The sequence below is a fragment of the Uloborus diversus genome, chromosome 3 (genome assembly GCF_026930045.1).
Source record: "Uloborus diversus isolate 005 chromosome 3, Udiv.v.3.1, whole genome shotgun sequence".
In the NCBI taxonomy this organism is placed as follows: Eukaryota; Metazoa; Arthropoda; class Arachnida; order Araneae; family Uloboridae; genus Uloborus; species Uloborus diversus.
In genome coordinates this window covers 19,245,405-19,262,760 of record NC_072733.1, presented here as the reverse complement: position 1 = coordinate 19,262,760, position 17,356 = coordinate 19,245,405, and the positions used below count along the sequence as shown (strand labels likewise).

At 35.1% G+C, this 17,356-nt stretch overlaps 1 protein-coding gene across 1 annotated transcript in view; it reads right to left on the bottom strand.

Annotated features, from left to right (window-relative positions):
- The window catches only part of LOC129218253 (MAP kinase-interacting serine/threonine-protein kinase 1-like), a 140,872-nt gene that overhangs the window by 107,828 nt on the left and 15,688 nt on the right, over positions 1 to 17,356 (bottom strand). Inside the window, exon 2 of the mRNA XM_054852479.1 lies at positions 17,199 to 17,351. Within this exon, the coding sequence (XP_054708454.1) occupies positions 17,199 to 17,351 (153 nt within the window). The remainder of the gene's footprint in view (positions 1 to 17,198; positions 17,352 to 17,356) is intronic.

Below are 17,356 nucleotides of genomic sequence, written 5' to 3'. Positions count from 1 at the left end.
AGGGTGGTTTTCGCCCTATGTGAACTCCAGAGCATCGACGGACCTCTGAACCAAATATGGCAAAGATCCGACGTAAACTGGAATTGTGTAAAGAACACACACAGCTATTTATAATAAGTAGATAGCGTGCTAGGCGTTCTCAATTTTGAAAAAAATATCGCATAACTGTTTTGAGATGTGCTAAAATCATTCATGGCTTTTTGACAGCCCTCGTTTAAGAAAAGTTATATTTCTGAATTCTTAAAAAATATTTTTTAATTTACGTTCATGAAAATTAATTTATCTTTCACAAAAAATATGCTTTGGGTACTCTGTAAAATAAATGGGTAGATACTTTTTACTTGAAACTGTCTGAGATCTGAACGTTACTGACAAATTCATTGATAAGAAAACTAAGAATTATTGAAAACCAATTGAATATTACACGCTATTGAGACATTGGTAATGTCAGACGCATGTCGACTACAAATGCATATTTTTATTAGCGTTCAGCGAAATAAAGTACACGAGAATCGGAAAAGTCAATAAAAATTATGGTCGCTTTCAAAAATGACGACTGGAAGTAAAATCGTGGTTGTCAAACTTAAATTTTAGGGATTAATGTTACCTCTATTTCTGTGGCCGTGGTTTTTCAATGTAATATGCATTTATATAACCTTTGACCTCCCCTTTGAACTTGAAATGACGGGCCTGCTAAATAATGTGGGTATGAGGACGTAGAATGCTTCAATTGTTTTAGTTATTGTTTTGAGCAAAAAGAGTTCAAAAAAACAAGAAAAAAGAAAATGAAATGAGCTCGTGACGTAGACATAGGCGGTTTTCTGCGATGCATAGGAGGCACTGCACCCTCCTTCTGAAGAACTAGTTACTATTTCCTACATTGCTTTAGCTACTGTTGTAGGAAGGGTAATAGTTTACACTTTGCATCACTATAATTTCTTGGGCATGCAAAAAAAAAAAAAAAAATACGAGAGATGTTATTCAATCAATGTCAAAACATCAGTTACATACACAATGTTGCCATTTGCGGTTTTAATAAAAAATAAAATCTGCGCGAATATTACTTGTTGTCAAGCTTCAATAAGTCATTTTTACGGCGCTTCTTGTCAGCTACGTGCTGACTTTCCTACTTCTTCCCCACGGCACAAAGTCGTCCCAAGGTCATCCTAGGATACACCCCGGGAGCGAATGGAAAGGAGACGAATGAAGAAAGCTGAGGATCGTGATTAGGAGCCTCTGAGGACCTCTGACCTGCTCTGACCTCATGGAGAAAGGATCTCGATCTGTCTCCGTAAAAAGATCTTACCGCAATTTCTCGAAAATTTTAAGCGGGCTGCGATTCTCATCAATAAGTACTGAATATAAGCAGTTACAATTTTGTACACACATACACAAGTTGCGAAGGTTATTATGACGCTTCAAAATAATATTCATAAATGTAGATGTGGACCAGAGAAATGAAAAATGGTTCATAAAGAATCAAACATTGATGAACAAAATACGAGCGCCATAAAAATACATTCGAGGGGAGGTACAGCCGAAAACTCCCATAAAAAAATAATAATAAAAAAAAACCCCTTCCAGTGATTGATTTTTGACAGAGAATGTAGGATAATAAGTTTGAGCACTAGTTCATCAGTACACATATTAGTCAAAAATAGAAACGTAACAGGAAAAGAAAATAAAGAAAGACAAGAACTAGGCAATTCGAACGGGTATTCAGTAGCATACACGAATTGCTAAAGAATGTGACTAGTGAGGTCGTAAGTATTACGACCTTAGTGTATACGTGAAACACACCGCCAGCTCAGTCATTTCCAGCCGAGGACTGCAGTTTCGTGCTTATTAGCACTCATCAGCCCGGCATAGGAAAGTGACTGCGCTGGAGATGGAAAACCTCTTAAGGAAGCCAAGAGTGCGAAACAAACTGGTAGCTAATATAGAATTAGCAGACCTGACGAGTGACCGAAGCAATGGTTCGGTTCAACTCGAAGATTGAACGCAAGGCAAGGTATATTCAGTAAATTACCGCCCATTAGCCTGAGCTGGCGGTGTATTTCACGTATTTCTGCTTTAGCCCTGGCTAATGGGCGGTAATTTACTGAATAGAACTTAGTGTCTGTTAAACAGATCATGCACGTGATAGTCGATGTTAGTTTACATAGAAAAAGTATCAGCAATGTAGAGAGACTAATTTCAAAGACATCAGCTCTGTCCGTACTCTTTCTTTCCATACGTAAGACTTTCTTTCCGTAAATAGAAATAATCTCCTACACGCTAAAAAAAACTCCTATTGAACACCGGTATTTTTTCGTAAAGACCTTAAACACAACTTCACACGCGTGCATATTATTATTCAACGACATGAAGGTTTAGCAATAATATGATTATTTTATTTTAAAAATACAGGTTTGCGGCAGAAAAACGGTTCCACGCACAAGCAAAGTTCTTTTGACTGACCAAACTCCTTCACTTACAATGGACCATACAATTCTCTCTGACCCAAATTCAACGAACCACATCCGACAAAGGTAATTTGGAGTGTTCAACTGTCTAAAAGAGCGTGGTAAAAATAAAAAAAATAATGATAATAAAAAGAGTTGACGCGAAATGCCAGTTTCCTCGCCAACCCCCATTTTCAACCCAACTCGCCGGTAAAACACGTGCAGCACAATCTTGGCGAAAGGCTTATACCAAAAACAAACATCTTTTTTTCTCTCTCTCTCTCAAATTACAAGTCCATCAAATCGCAGCGCAGTTCCAGCTTTTGCTTCCGTGGTGCAAGCGTGTTTTGGCGCGTGACTACACAGAAGTCGAAATGTCATGAAAACATGAAAACTTGCTAGATAACAGCTTGTTATACTTCTCAGTCGCTCACCGGCGTTACAAACTGATTATCTACCGCTATTAAACCCAGCCTGAGGAATCCAAGAAAGTGCATAAAATGATTTCAAGTGAGTTATGTTGTCAACAGCGCAGGTGAAATCAAGTTATACACAACGTTTTTCTATTTTTCATTGTCACTTCAAATAGGGTTCTTATTCAATCATGGGCGCATGTGCAAAGAAATGAAACGACGCTAAATACGTGGAGTAGGGATACTCTAAAGTAGTAATTTACAGAGCTTAATTTCTAACAAAAGAATTAAAGGAGCCTTATTATAGTCCTCGGAAATTGTTTCCGTACCAAAACAGCCTGGATTTCTCGTCTAAAATATAAAAAATTACCTAAAACGTCCAAATGTTAGCTTCCACGCAAATTAAGCCCCAGTCGTTTACATTAAGCCCAGCATTTGACCAATACCTCTGACTTTATCTATCTCGCTTTACGCATGGTTGTTCACAAATGATGAAAAGCCTTGAAGGGGGAGGGGGCTTCATTAAATTGTCAGTTTGTGACAAGGGGAAAGGAGGGGGGTAACAAGTGTGACATCATATTTTTTATAAGAATATGTTTATGAAAAATAGCGTGACATATGCCAAAAGGGGGGGGGGGAATGTTGAAAAAAAAAGTGATATCATTTATAGATGATAGCTGAGGAGCAAGTCCAAGTTTCTACCTGCCGATATTCGCTTGCTTTTCCTGCTTTCCTATCACGGTTAAAGTACCCAAAATGAGTTGACTTTTAGGTACATGGAAACAGGCCCATACCATTTCATATACAATTAACTACTCTAAACTCTATAATGAACATTATCAATTATGTTAGTATGTATTTGAAGGGAAGTTCCATTCGTTACCACCAGTACTTTGACTAAATACTATTATTGGGGTATGCCTGGTTGCCATAGTTGCCGAATGGCATAAACTATGAGCTTTCTTTCAATTAGTTTTTAGAAATAGCATTTTTAAGCATGCAACTTTGTTTATTTACATCACTGCTTCCAAAAAAATACAATTTATGCAAAGAAGATTTTTTTTTAATGTCTTTAAATAAAATTGTGTTCTTTATTTAATAGTTCACTGTTCTTATTCTGATATCGGGACATCGACAGTCATACTTTACAAGACCGACGACTACGTTCATAATAACTACTCATTCATTTGGCGCTTTCACGGTATTTTTTATTTTTTTCCTCAAATGCCTGGAAGCTAAAGTATTATGAAAAAAGCACAAGCTTTTGGAAGAGAAAAGTGATAAGTTGAAGCAGATTTCTCTCTTCCCTCTCATTAACCTCTTTTCTCCCCCACTCTTTTTCAACCCTTTACTGCGCTACTTTGCATGTCTGCACAGTAGAAAAGTAATTCTGAAGACCATATGGCTCCCGCACTTCTTATTCAAAACTTAGAACTGGTTTCCAGTAAACTTCACTTCATAATCTTTTAGACTCAACTCTTTTAGAAAATTATAACAATAATCTTTTACAGGGTGTCCTACTGATATGGTGATCCAAAATTACGGTATTTTTAGCATGACATTAAAAACATCCAGTATCATATCTCTGTTTTCCCTCCCTTTTTTCACTTCTTTTCTTAAATTTCAAGGAAAAATATAAACTAAAGAAATTTATGTCGTTTAGTAGTGCATCCAGGGCTTAATTTGCATAAGAAACCGCGGGAGCCGAGCTCTCGCATTTCTTTTCAATTTGATGCAAACTAACATTTTAGGAAAAATTCAAGTTATTTACATATAAAAATAAATTGCGGGATCTATAAGGTTCCTGTACTTGTTTTGGTAAAAATTTACCTCTGAGTGAATTTTATTGATAAAATTGATACTTTTTCTTCCTGACCGTACTTTTATAGTTAGACCAATAGCCAAACAACCATAACCAATTAGCCAAAAAATCTAGTTCGAAAACTAAATGCTCAAGCAGAAAATATTTTCCTCTTTTACTTCAAATATATTATTATAGCACCAGTTGATTGTCTATTCATAACTGAAAAGGTAATTGCTTTTTTATTTCATATATCGGGGGATTTAAAAAAAAATAGAAAAGGTAGAGCAATTAATTCCCATAAAATACACAAGAAATGCCTTGTAATGAGAAATTTCAATATGAGAGTGTTTACTTTTTAATTTTTAGGCAAATAATTAAAGAGGGGGGGGGGGGGGTACTGATAAAACTTCAGAAAAAAATTGAATAAAAATTTTCCTTTTTTAACGGAAGAATCGGATAAAAGATAATTTTTATTTTCATACTTAAACTCCAAAAGCATAAATATCCTTTACAGAACGAAACATGTTTACCAAGTATTCACGCTTCGGCCGACAAAATAACACGAAAAAAACTAATTACTTTTTTATGTTATTCCTTTGGTTAAATGATCTCTCTTCTGTATCCCCCTTTTATGTACATTGGATGCTGATCCACAATATGTTTTTTTTTCTAGAAGCTGTCCGAAAAAAAAGAACGGGGGGGGGGGGTCTCATATTCTATGCTTTATTAAACAGAAACTTTTTAAAAATATATTTTCGGAAACAAAAGCAAGATTATTTGAAGCATCTAGAAGCAAAGAGATATTTGTACCAAAAATAAAAGTTACGAAATAAGAAGCACAAGAAGATTGTATGAGAAACCCTTCATCTGTTTTGGGGCCAGAGATGGTAATCGTAGCATAGTGCTGTTGTTATACATCATACTTTCGAAAACTTTTTCAATGAAAGTTTTTTTTTTTTTTTCCTAATGACATCGCTTTGCTTCTCGCAGATTCATTTTATGCTTTGGTTATGCAGTTGGTTCAAACTGTAAAACGTTTGATATTATAGTTTCAATAATAAATGAAAATAAGCAAATAATTAATGTTTTTCTAATTATTTATTATCATTGAAGGAAAAGAATTTTAAGTTTTGGTACAAAACATTCAGAGTATCTCTGAGCCAGAACGGATAAAATTGCGCCACTTCATATTTTTTTATGAGGTTCAGTCATTCCGAGTACCTTTGAGCCAGTGCGAATAACTTTGTGCCACTTCCTGCCCCCTTCTTATAACATAATATAGATTAAAATCATAAAAGAGTGGAAATCTCATGTTATTACCTGGCCAAATGCATCACCGAGACTTCTAGAGATTTTTTCTAACTACAGTAAAACCTGTAAAGTTGACCACCTGTCTAAGTTAACCGCTGTTTTCAGCATCGTATAATTCAACCTCTATAAGTCGACCACCTGTTTAAGTTGACCACTAAAGTAGTGCACCGCAAGTGGACAACTTATACAGGTTTCACTGTACCAGACGGCGCGACCTTTAGGATCACAGATCTGGATGAAATTCTGGATTTACGTCAGTTCGCACTAGATATGAACTCGGGTAAAGCGGTTTGACTGCATAGGCCCTAGTTCGGATTCAACGGGGGTCCAAAGTTGCTGTTTGAGTCCAGAAAAGGAATGGTTTTCCTTCGAAATTCTTAAGCCTTTTCTTGCACTTGCATTGCCATATGTGCCAATGAAATGCATTCACAACCATTGAATAAATACCCCCCCCCCCCTTTCCCGTTGTACCCTCAATGGTTTAAGGTTGTACTGACGAGAGACATCGAATGTCTTGGGAGGGTAGATATTGACTAAAAAGGTCCACATTCCAATGAAGACGTCCTTACAATTCTAGAATCCTGCAAATCAGTGTAATTCAGACGGCAAACTTGAGGGTCCCGAATTCGGATTAACTTCTGGATTTAGGCCAATTCGTACTAGATATGAGACCAGGTAAAATAGTTTCAGTACATAGGCTTTAGTTCGGCTGCAAGGAGGGACTAAATTGGCTTGTTTGGCTCCGGAACTGTAATCGCGTTTTCTTTGGAATTTGAAATTTTGGCACAATATTATTTGCTTTCCAAACATCAGTCGCGTCTCTTGTCAATACAACGTAGGGGCGGTGGAATTTACTTTATACTGTGAAGTGAATGCACTCAGTTGGGTGATACTGCCATGTAATATCAAGAAAAGAGTAAATAACTGAAAATTTCAAAGGAAAAAACCATTGCATTCTGGAGCTAAACTTGAAACTTAGGACCCCCGTTACGGCCGAACTAGGACCTATGCAGCCAAACCGCTTTACCTGGGACACATATCTAGTGGGAATGGGAATTAACTTAAATCCAGAGTTTCGTCTAGATCCATTACCCTCAAGGGCGTGCCGTTTGGTAGTAAGTCAAACCAAAATGATGAAAATGTATGAAGTGGCGCAAAGTTATCCGGACTGGCTCAAAGATAAACTGAATGACTGTACCTGTACTGCACATTTTTGACTTTATAACTTCATAAATAATTACGATTTCTTCTTTAAACAAATACTTTTAAAATATTTTTAAAAAAGAAGAAAAAGGAGTTTTTTCATAATCTTTAAGACTTGAAATGTTTCTTTCTAGCTTTCAAATGAATTTCATAAGCAAAATAATTCTAGCACAAAATCTACGAGAAAAACTAGGCAAAATAACTAGTCTAGCTATATTTTACAGCTAAGTTGGTTGTTTATTGCATGAGGCTGCATGAAAAAGTTGCGACGTATGATGTCCAATGATCAAACTATCCTTTATTTTTGTTCACTTGAAAACATAAAACCGAAGAAGATTGTCACGAATGAAATTTTTATACTTTCTGACGAATTAAACCTTAAATAGAAAACTGAAAAACTGGTACTTCTACCATATGTTATAAAAGAGAAGTTTAAAAATTCCTTCAACCAAATAAACTGCTCGATTGCATAAAAGATACTTGAATAGTAAAGATCTCAAGGTCTAAACATTTAAGAGGCACCTCTATCTCATTAACCTATTGTTTGCAATCGGTCAACAATTCTGCTAGACACAAGTAAAATACACTTCAAATACAATTTAACGCTTGAATCAACCGAAAAAAAATTACAGTGATGATCAAAAGAAGAATTACGTGAGGAGACTACCAGATTTCAAACATTTCACAATGAGCTTGGGCATTGAAGGAAGAAACTAACCTGTTTTCGCCCTTTTATCACTACTGGCGCCAAACTGAAATTTAATGTTGATTTTTTTATTTTTTTTCCAACACACACTAGAATTATGTACGTTCCGGTGGCCTACTTTTCAGAAATTAGAAAGATGGAGTCATTGTATTCTGGCTTGGAGTAAACAAGGTGGAAATACGCTTGAATGGTAATTAAAGTTTATTGGAGAAGAAAGGAAAGCAGTTTAAGACGTTGTGTCTAAGAGAGAAAAAATGGGTTCAAAGGGGAAGTTATTTATTACCGCTTTTCGTTTTGCTCAATGGTAAAGAAATAAAAATTACAAAGCAAGAGTTTAAGTAATATACTTGGGTTTTTCTTGGCTGTTTTGATGACTATAAAAGGTTGGAGTAAAATCAAAATTGTTCTACGCATCATCCTCGCACGCAAAAATGATGCAGATCATTTCTTTTTAAAAATTTATTAACTATACTAAGGCAGAAAGGAAAAGAGCAGTATCTGCATAAATGAGTTTTTGAGGTATTTGAAGAAACGCATCTCGGATTTCTCACTATTTATAAACTGTTGGAATATAACGGGGTTTTTTTTTTTTTTTTTTTTTTTTTGTGCTTTATTTTCAGCGGAAATCAAATTGAAAAGCCTGTACAATAATAACTAAAGTAAAATAGATGAAAAAAAGAAGAAAAAAATTTTGGCAGATACTACTGTTGTTTTCCTTTTCCACGGATGAATGGATGGAATCACGGAAGTGATTGGTTTAGATTTTTAATTAAAACATTCATGACAATGCGGTCTTACTGATTCAGTTGCTAAGTTTCTGCCACTTTCATCAACTTTAAACCTCAACTGGTGAGGTGATTTTTTTTCGTTACGTAAGTGTTGAGGAGGGAGTGTAGTAACGCCAACATTTACTTCAGAAAAAATTCATTAAATTACACAGGTAACTTTCCTATGCTTTTTGTATTATTTATTTATATAAGTAGAACTGAAACAGTACCGTACGTGATATTTCATATAAAGATATAAATATAAACACTGCAAAACGTTTGAATACCAAAGCCCAATTCTTCTTGGGTCGAAGACACCCCCACAAGAGTTAGTAACAGATGACAGAAACTTCCATTAACTTAATCATTAGTTGACAAACTTGTTTTGTAGTTATAATTTACAATCAGGCCAGCCATGTAGGGGGGGGGGCGGCCTCAACTGACCTCCCCATGGCTTTGAAAAATATTTTTTTTTTCTTTCGGATAAAATTTGCACTGGGCAATCACCCCCCCCCCCTTTCCGGGAAAAATTGTAAACGACGGGCTTGATTGAAATATTTATCTCTTACAGCAGATAAAGAACCTTTAAAATAGGAAGCAATACTTAAAACGTATGTGACGAAAAAATTGGATCATTTAGTTCTGTCTTAAATCCAACAAAAATAGTCAAATATTTTATTCAAAACCGTACTTCGATGACCAAAAGGAATCAAAAGAATAAAATTATTATTATTGTTTATAAAAAATAAATAAATAAATAAAAATAACACACACTCCATCCCTAATATAACGCTCTTCTACGTTTTCGTACCACCGGTAATTTTGTAGCATCTGTGTCGGCAGTTGTACCTAAAAATCCGTTATTCATCTCGGGCTAACAACCCACTAGTTACATTGCCAAATAGCCGAAAAGAAACTTCTAGCTTTCACTTCCGCTTCAAAGCAGATGCTTACAAGCGTTCCCTGCATATAAATATTCGCGCGGCTCTCCCGTTTTCGGTTGTTATTTAGCTTCTGTCTCTCTCCCTTCGAACAGATATTTCCTGCCTTTTTGCAACAGTCAAAACAGAGGAAGGACAACACCCTCGGGCAACCTTATTTTTACCCTTTATTTCAAGGTTGTTTTCAATCGTTAGCTACTGTGACGCAGCTTGAGTACTTTTAAGAGCTGGTTTTTAAAGCAAGAATATAATTATATTGCGCAGTCACAAGTAAATGAAATTAACAACGGCTTACATTTAAAAACAAAAGAATGAAACTAAACAGGGGTGTCCATCCTATATGGAAACGCTCCTATATGAAAAACATAATAACGAAATTTGATGTGACCGCAGAGTCACGGCGGGAAGTAGAAGGTTAATATTTTCAAATAACTGTTGTTAAATATGGCTATCTAACCGCCCCCCCCCCTCAAGTTTCGGCGATAAAAGATTAAACCAAAACAATTTAATATGTGATGAATGGAGGACGGGAATGTTTACTCCAAGAAAGTACATATCTTAACAATGTGCTCCAGAGTAGAAGTATAAGAATAAAAAATATCATTTACTAGCGTAATTCAAGACTAGGACTGGGCGATATCAGAATTTTAATACCGCGATATATCGCTCTCCAAATATCGATATTATCGATATATTCTTGAGGGGGGAGCAAAGGTTATTAATTTAGAGCGTAATATATCGTTAAAAAAAACCATTTCCAACTGTATTAAATACAATTATTTCTCTCATTCAAAACTTTCCTAGAGAGGGGAGGGAGCGTGCAAATGGTATAGCTCAATGCATGACAAAAGTGCTTCAATTCAATTTTTTGTTTTAATCTTTCAATCTGAGAAGTCTCAATAGTTTAAATGTACTTTGAACTATATTTCGTATTGAGGTCTTAAATAGTTTATTTTTAGTCATTTAATAGCTCTTGCTTTAAGAATTTTTACTTCTTAGTTGAGTAACATTAAGTAAAATACTAATAATAAATCTTTAAAGAATGCAACTATAACTTTTGGAAACTATCACACCATACACCCATTAAGCACACAGAACTATGAAATATACCTTTAATTTATATGTCACTAGCTGCATTACCCGACGTTGCACGGTCTACCTCGAAAATAAAAGTTTCGTCTAGTGACACATGTTTAACAATCAGGTTTAAAAAAGGAAAAAAATAGCATAAACATTTCCCGTCAATGTGTAGAAAGCACAATTTTATGGCTCAAAAGTTAAATTTAGACATTGGATTTTTTCGTCATCATTCTGGATTTTCTGGCGAACCCCCCCCCCCCCCCCCCCCCCCCCCCCCCCAAAGTGGTTCCCATAACCCCATTTTAATGAAAAATAACTTATGTGAATTCCTGAGCATCAAAGGACCGCTGCGCCATATTTGGAAAAAAATCCGACGAAAACTGTATTTGCATAAGGAAAACCCCTTGTGGGGTGTATTCGCACACTCCCCCCCTTTCCTCATACGTAGGCGAAAACCCCTAGGACAATTCTTGACCATTAAAGAACCGCTGTGCCAAATTTGGCAAAGATCCGACGAAAACTGTGGATTTGTATAAAGAAATCTCCTGTGGGACGGAGGGTGGCTCCATTGCGAAAGAAAACTACCCGAATTAAATTCTTGAGCATCAAAGCGGTATATCGCCCAGCCCTATTCAAAGACTGATAGCTAACGTCTTGATTACGATGCAAATAGTTCTTCAAGCTAAAGGTCAAGATAATACTGATACGTATATCTCCCTTTTCTACACAGAAGAAATATGAATTGTGGAAGAATTATGAGTGGACTTGAAACGTAAACCAATTGATTTAAACGTGATTGACTTTTTATGATTTGCTATCGAGTGGTTTTAATGCTCAAAAGCTTGTTAATTACGAAATCAGTTGAGAAACAATAGAAACATTCGACGAACAAGCTAACAGTATGTCCACCAAGCGATAATTTGGGGAGATACTCTTAGTCTGGACGGCAGTATACTCATTATGCAATTCACCAAGCCAGTCATTTCAAAGTTTTCTAGTGGGGGAGCAGGGCAAAGGATATTACTGAATGCATTTTTTTTTTTTTTTTGAAAGGAAAAAAACATCAATATATATGCAAAAATGCAAATTTTTAAAATCAGGGAGGGGTGGATACAAGAGAAGAGTTATGGGGGCTCATGATCCCTCACCCCCTATAAACCATCGACAAAATTATTCATTCATCATTATTGTAAGCGATCATAATTTTGATTGCTTACAAAATGGATGGATGTAGAATATCATGCAAATATATTATTACACGTTGTATGCAAATACTTTATGAATGAAAAGGAAGCTATAATCTTTTTAATTTATTAATTACTTATTTACGTTCAATATTTGAATTAATATTTCCTTCCATTGCTCCTAAAATTAACTATTAAAGTTTATGCTTAACTAGGTGCCTTCTGGACGATTTGGGGCTTTTTTCTCTTTTTTTGACACCCAAAAGGTTCTAGAAATTTTTTGCACCCAAAACTCTAGATTTCTTAGCATGACCTCCCCCCCCCCTAAAATACTATAAGTGTATACGCCCCGCCGCCCCTGCATTGAACCCAGCTCAACTTCATCCCCGTGATCGGTCCATCTGACGGAATTACAGTTCATGCTTTTGTTGCGAAAGTTGAAAAGTTCAATGTTAATCTTTACAGGCAGAAAGCAGCAATAAGAATAAATCGGCCAATTGTTTAATAATAAAAAAAACTTCGCAGAAATATTTAAATTCATAAAAATAAATTACAAATACGTTGAATTGTTAAAATTTTTGACTAGTAACTTTGGTTTAAGTGCGATGCAATTTATAAATCATGATTACTTGCACTCAGGCCTATCATTTAGGGGGGTCAGGAAGGGACAATTGCCCCCCTCCCCCCGGCTTTGAGAAATCAATTCATTGCCATATATGAGGGCGTGGTTTTTACTGTTTTTCAATGTTATAAGCATGAGTACATAAATTTGATTCCCCCCCCCCCCCTCGAAAATTTTGAAATAACGGGCCTGCTTGAACTAAGACTAGTATTTTGGAATGGACATACTGCGCATCGCTCGTTTGGAAAAAGAGTGCCACAATACGAATTTTTCAATTTTCTTTTTCGATGAAAGGCCTTCAAAGGACGGTAATTTCTTTGGAAAGTAATGACAGTTTTTGTTCTAATATTAGCCACTGGAGAGCACAGCGAACTTACTTTTTGTGATGCAAATTACCTGAAGAGTTCAACTTCAAACGCTTCTCCTGTAAAATTTTATTTTTTCGTATTGTGGCACTCTTCTACCTAATAGCAACATAGTGCAAAATGCTATTTCAGTCACTTCAGGGGGGGGGGGCACCGAAGTCCATGTACACTACTATGATCTCAGTTTAATGCGTAAGCCGTGATTAGTTTTCTTTTTTTTTTCTGATCAATAACATTTCTTTATGTTCAAGTTTATACCAACTGTTGGATCAACCACGATATGGTATGAACTAGTGATGCGCCGGATCGTTAAAAAGGTAGATCCGCGGATACGGATCATTAGTGTCAAGATCCGGATACGGACCTCAAAAATTTTTTACCCAATTCAACTATCCAAGTGTAAACTTTGTTGCGGGAGGTATTCCCGTCAGAATAATGGCAGTTTCTTCAAAAAATGTCATCTGCGGCAAAATATAATCAAGGCTATTGTCATCTGCGGCAAAAATATAATCAAGGCTGTGATTTACTCTTTAAAGAAACTCCCGTTGAAATTGAGGGAGAATTGGAAGGAATGGGTCAGCGCTGCATTAATGCTTAGATGGAATGTGAAAAAATATTTCTAGCTTACTCGGTAGATATAGGATACAAGAATAAGAGTGTAAAGCTGCTACTGGACAGGCTAGAAATAATTTTTCGCACTTTATTTCAGCATAAATGCAGAGCTGACTCATTCCACCCAACTTACTCCGACCGACAAAATACAGAGCCGTGAACGCCTTTACAAACAGTAAATAGAGAATTTAGCCTAACTTTTTTTTTGAAGGATGCAGAGAAAAACCAAAACGATGAATAACAGAAATCCCAAATCAATAACAAAAACTAATATTAAATTAAAAATAAAAAACACAAAACATGTCCCAGAGAGACGACCTCATGTTAAGATGGATTTCGCGGGTCAGAACACACATTTGTTAACAAATATGAACTGACAGTAAGTAAAAATTTTAAATCATTGAGCTTTTTCTCCTTATCTTCCAATTATGAAATCGCTACCGATCACGAGTATAAAGGCTTAGAATTGCATTTAAAATTTACTTAACAAGGTTAAAGCTCCTTCTGTATATAAATTGGAAGTTTCAAATAACAAACGCAGAAAACGTCGTTCTTTCAATTAGAGACCATATTTTTAACGTACGGGTAAGTTTTTACTACCATAATTGTGAAAAACCGTTAAGTCGGTTTTAATTAATATCTTATACGGATACAGATCTTTATTTTCACTCGGATATCCGGAACATCACTAGTATGAACAACTTTACAGGCTTAATTGGAGTAAAATAAAATTATATCATTCCAAGTGTTTATTGATTTTGAACAAAGTTACTTTCATGAATAATTGGATACACGTGCGTTTGAAAAATGAAAAAGGTGAACGCTAAAACACCTTTGTTTACAAAACCGTTCAAGAACCCCTTTTCAATGATAAGGGTATTATCGCACCATTTTTCCAAAGGTAGCAAACTAGCAACCGAATCAGCAAGCTGCACTGTCGCCAAAAAGCTCGCCAAATCGGAAATATTCTAAATCCCGACAGGAAAAAAAAGGAACTAATGTCATATAACCCACCCTTGGCGACGTTTTCCTATTGGCACCAAGAAAGAGTCGCCAAGAAAACGATGTATGACGACATATGTCATACATCGTCCTTAGCGATGCTTTTTTAGCGCCAACGGGAAAAATTCAGATAAAAAAAACATGATCAAAGCATTTCAGAACACAATTTTTTAAAAACATAAAACAACAAAAAACATCGCGAATATACGCTTCAAAAATACCTGAAACTAGAAAGTTTTTGTACACAAAGAAAAATTACTAGAAAGTATTTAAAATGCATAAATTAAAAAATTACTATAACAGCTCACCAATGAAATATGTACCAATAGAAACAAAAGCTATTTTCCAACATGAATTTCATCGAACAAAAACATCTCATACTCTGCTAAAAAAGAGCAAAGAGATTCAAATTGCGATGTTTAAAGCGGAAAACATCCCCCAAAAAAACTATTTCAGCCAAAAAAAAAACGCTTAGTTACTCAAATTTCGATGTATGAAAAGTAGAAATGTCTCAACAGAACAACCCAAACATAAACAATATAAAAATACCATATATTAATTTGCTATTAAGACATGCTTTCAAAATACCTATTATATTTTACAAAAAAATAACACCTTCATATTTTTATAAAAAGCTAGAGTCAACTTATTTTCAGAAATTCAGTACCTAAAGGAGGCACGTTTATAGAATGTCTAAATAATTCGTGGCATCGATAAGAATTAACTTTTAGAATAAAATAACCGTACTATTTTTGTAAAATTAATTTACATACAGTAAAAATAAAGTTAAAAACTACAAGAAACCCTCAAGATTTTGTAAAAACAAAGAATTTCGGAAGTGAGGTTTTTTTTTTTTAATTCTAGAAAAAAGAACTTACCTTTTTATCGCATAAATCCTCACACTCAGTCTGAAACAAAACAACAATGACACCTAACAGATACACACCAAGTTGGAGTTTACTTTTAATTAACGTTAAAGTTTGAAGAAACTGGTATTTTCTAATATTTATTCATCAAAACACAACTACTGAATTTAAACAAACACAAAATAAGCTTTCCTGTAAGGTAGATTGCACGAAAAAACAAGAATCTCTCCTGCGTGAAACCGATAACAAGAGAACATGTTTGAACAGATCTAAGATTGCTTTCGGGTTGCCAAACACAGGTTAGTTTCGCCAGGGATGACATGCTTGAAAAATTATCGAAAAATATTTCAATTTTGTGCAAAAAATCGGATGTCACCCAATCGGGGGGGGGGGGGGTATAACACATCTGTACCATCAACGAAATTTACATGTATGTGGGAGAGGGTTCTTTTTTTTTTTCAACACAATGGTGCACTGAGTATATACCCTTGCCCAAAGGAAAATTTTGAAATAATGGGTCTGACTATAAACACACGCGCACACAATATACCAGATTTTTAAAGTAATAAAGAACATCTTAAGTACGAATTAAAACAATACTTTTATGCTGAAAAAAACGTCAATAAGGCACAAAAATACTAAAATATTGCATACAATGTGTTTCGGAGTAACAAGGAATCCTTTTTTGAATGGAGTGAAGCTTAAGGATGAAAGAACGTTTAAAAAGATTTTGGTGCTTTATTAAAGTTGTTTTCATTAATTTAACATCTTAAATAATTAAGCATATACATGTCACACAGCACAGAAACATATCCTGCATAAAATTCAAATTAACAACAACGGTAAAAAATACTCATTATGGACGATGTAAACAAAGACAATGGGCTATAGTTTACGTTCATCGAACTTGCTACAACATCGGCTCAATTTGAAATGATTTCCACACGTCAAATAATTAACTTTTTTTTCTTAAGATCACAAACTTACAAATAACAAAATTTTACTCATTCTAGTTTCCTAAAGAACTCCCTTTTTTTAATGAAAAAGAAAATATTTTCATTAGCATTTAGCGCATTGAAACATGTCCTAAATTATAATTCAAAATAGTTACCGAAACATGCGAGGAATTTCAACATCCGAAACTTGATCAAAACAAAGTGAAATCTTTGTTTACATCTATTTAAGAAAATCTTTGCATTTGTCAACTAATATTTTTCTACTGTTTAAGTTAAAGCAAATGGAATAACCTTTTTTAATGTTTCAATTGTAATAATTCGCGCAATCTTTTCTCTGTATTTAAAATCATTTCAAGAAAAAAACGAAATGAAGTTTGGAATGTTTTTCCAACGGGAAAAGTAATCTGATAACCTCCCATTGAACAAACATTTGAACGGACTCCTTTTTTTTTTTTTTTTAGTTTTTCAATCAAGATCGCTGTTGAAACAAAATTTCGCATGAATCAATATATTACTTGATTACAGAATACGAACTTAACATTAAAACTCACTTGTCATGAACACTGAGTTGTTTTACATTTTTTTTTCTTTTTAATATATCGAATATAGTTGTTTACATTTCCTAATTTCTACCAAAAGCAGTTTGGGAGCCCCATAGTCTTCAGAATTATTTGAATGATTAAACAGCTAGAATTCCACCAATAATGAGAAAATTCACTTCAAGTTTAACAGAAAAACTGTGTGAATGAACTCCCGAGCTGGGCTCCCATACAAATTAAGCCCTGGTTGTTTACCAACTCAGCTGAAAAAAAAAAGCTCAGCCGAAGGCTTTACTCTAAAAGGTGGGTTGAGGTGGAGAAAAGTTAACAAATGCTTATGTTCGAAATCGTATTTGGACATTAATACTCTAAATGACACTTACCGGATGAGTTAATAACATCAGATCCAGGGGTTCCAACAGGAGTATTCTGTGGTGTATCCAGCAATATGATTGTGACAGCATCTTCGGAATTCTTCGGCGGCGAGAGCACGCTCGAATTCTCCTCGATATCCGGCGTTCCACCCACAAATACTTCTGTC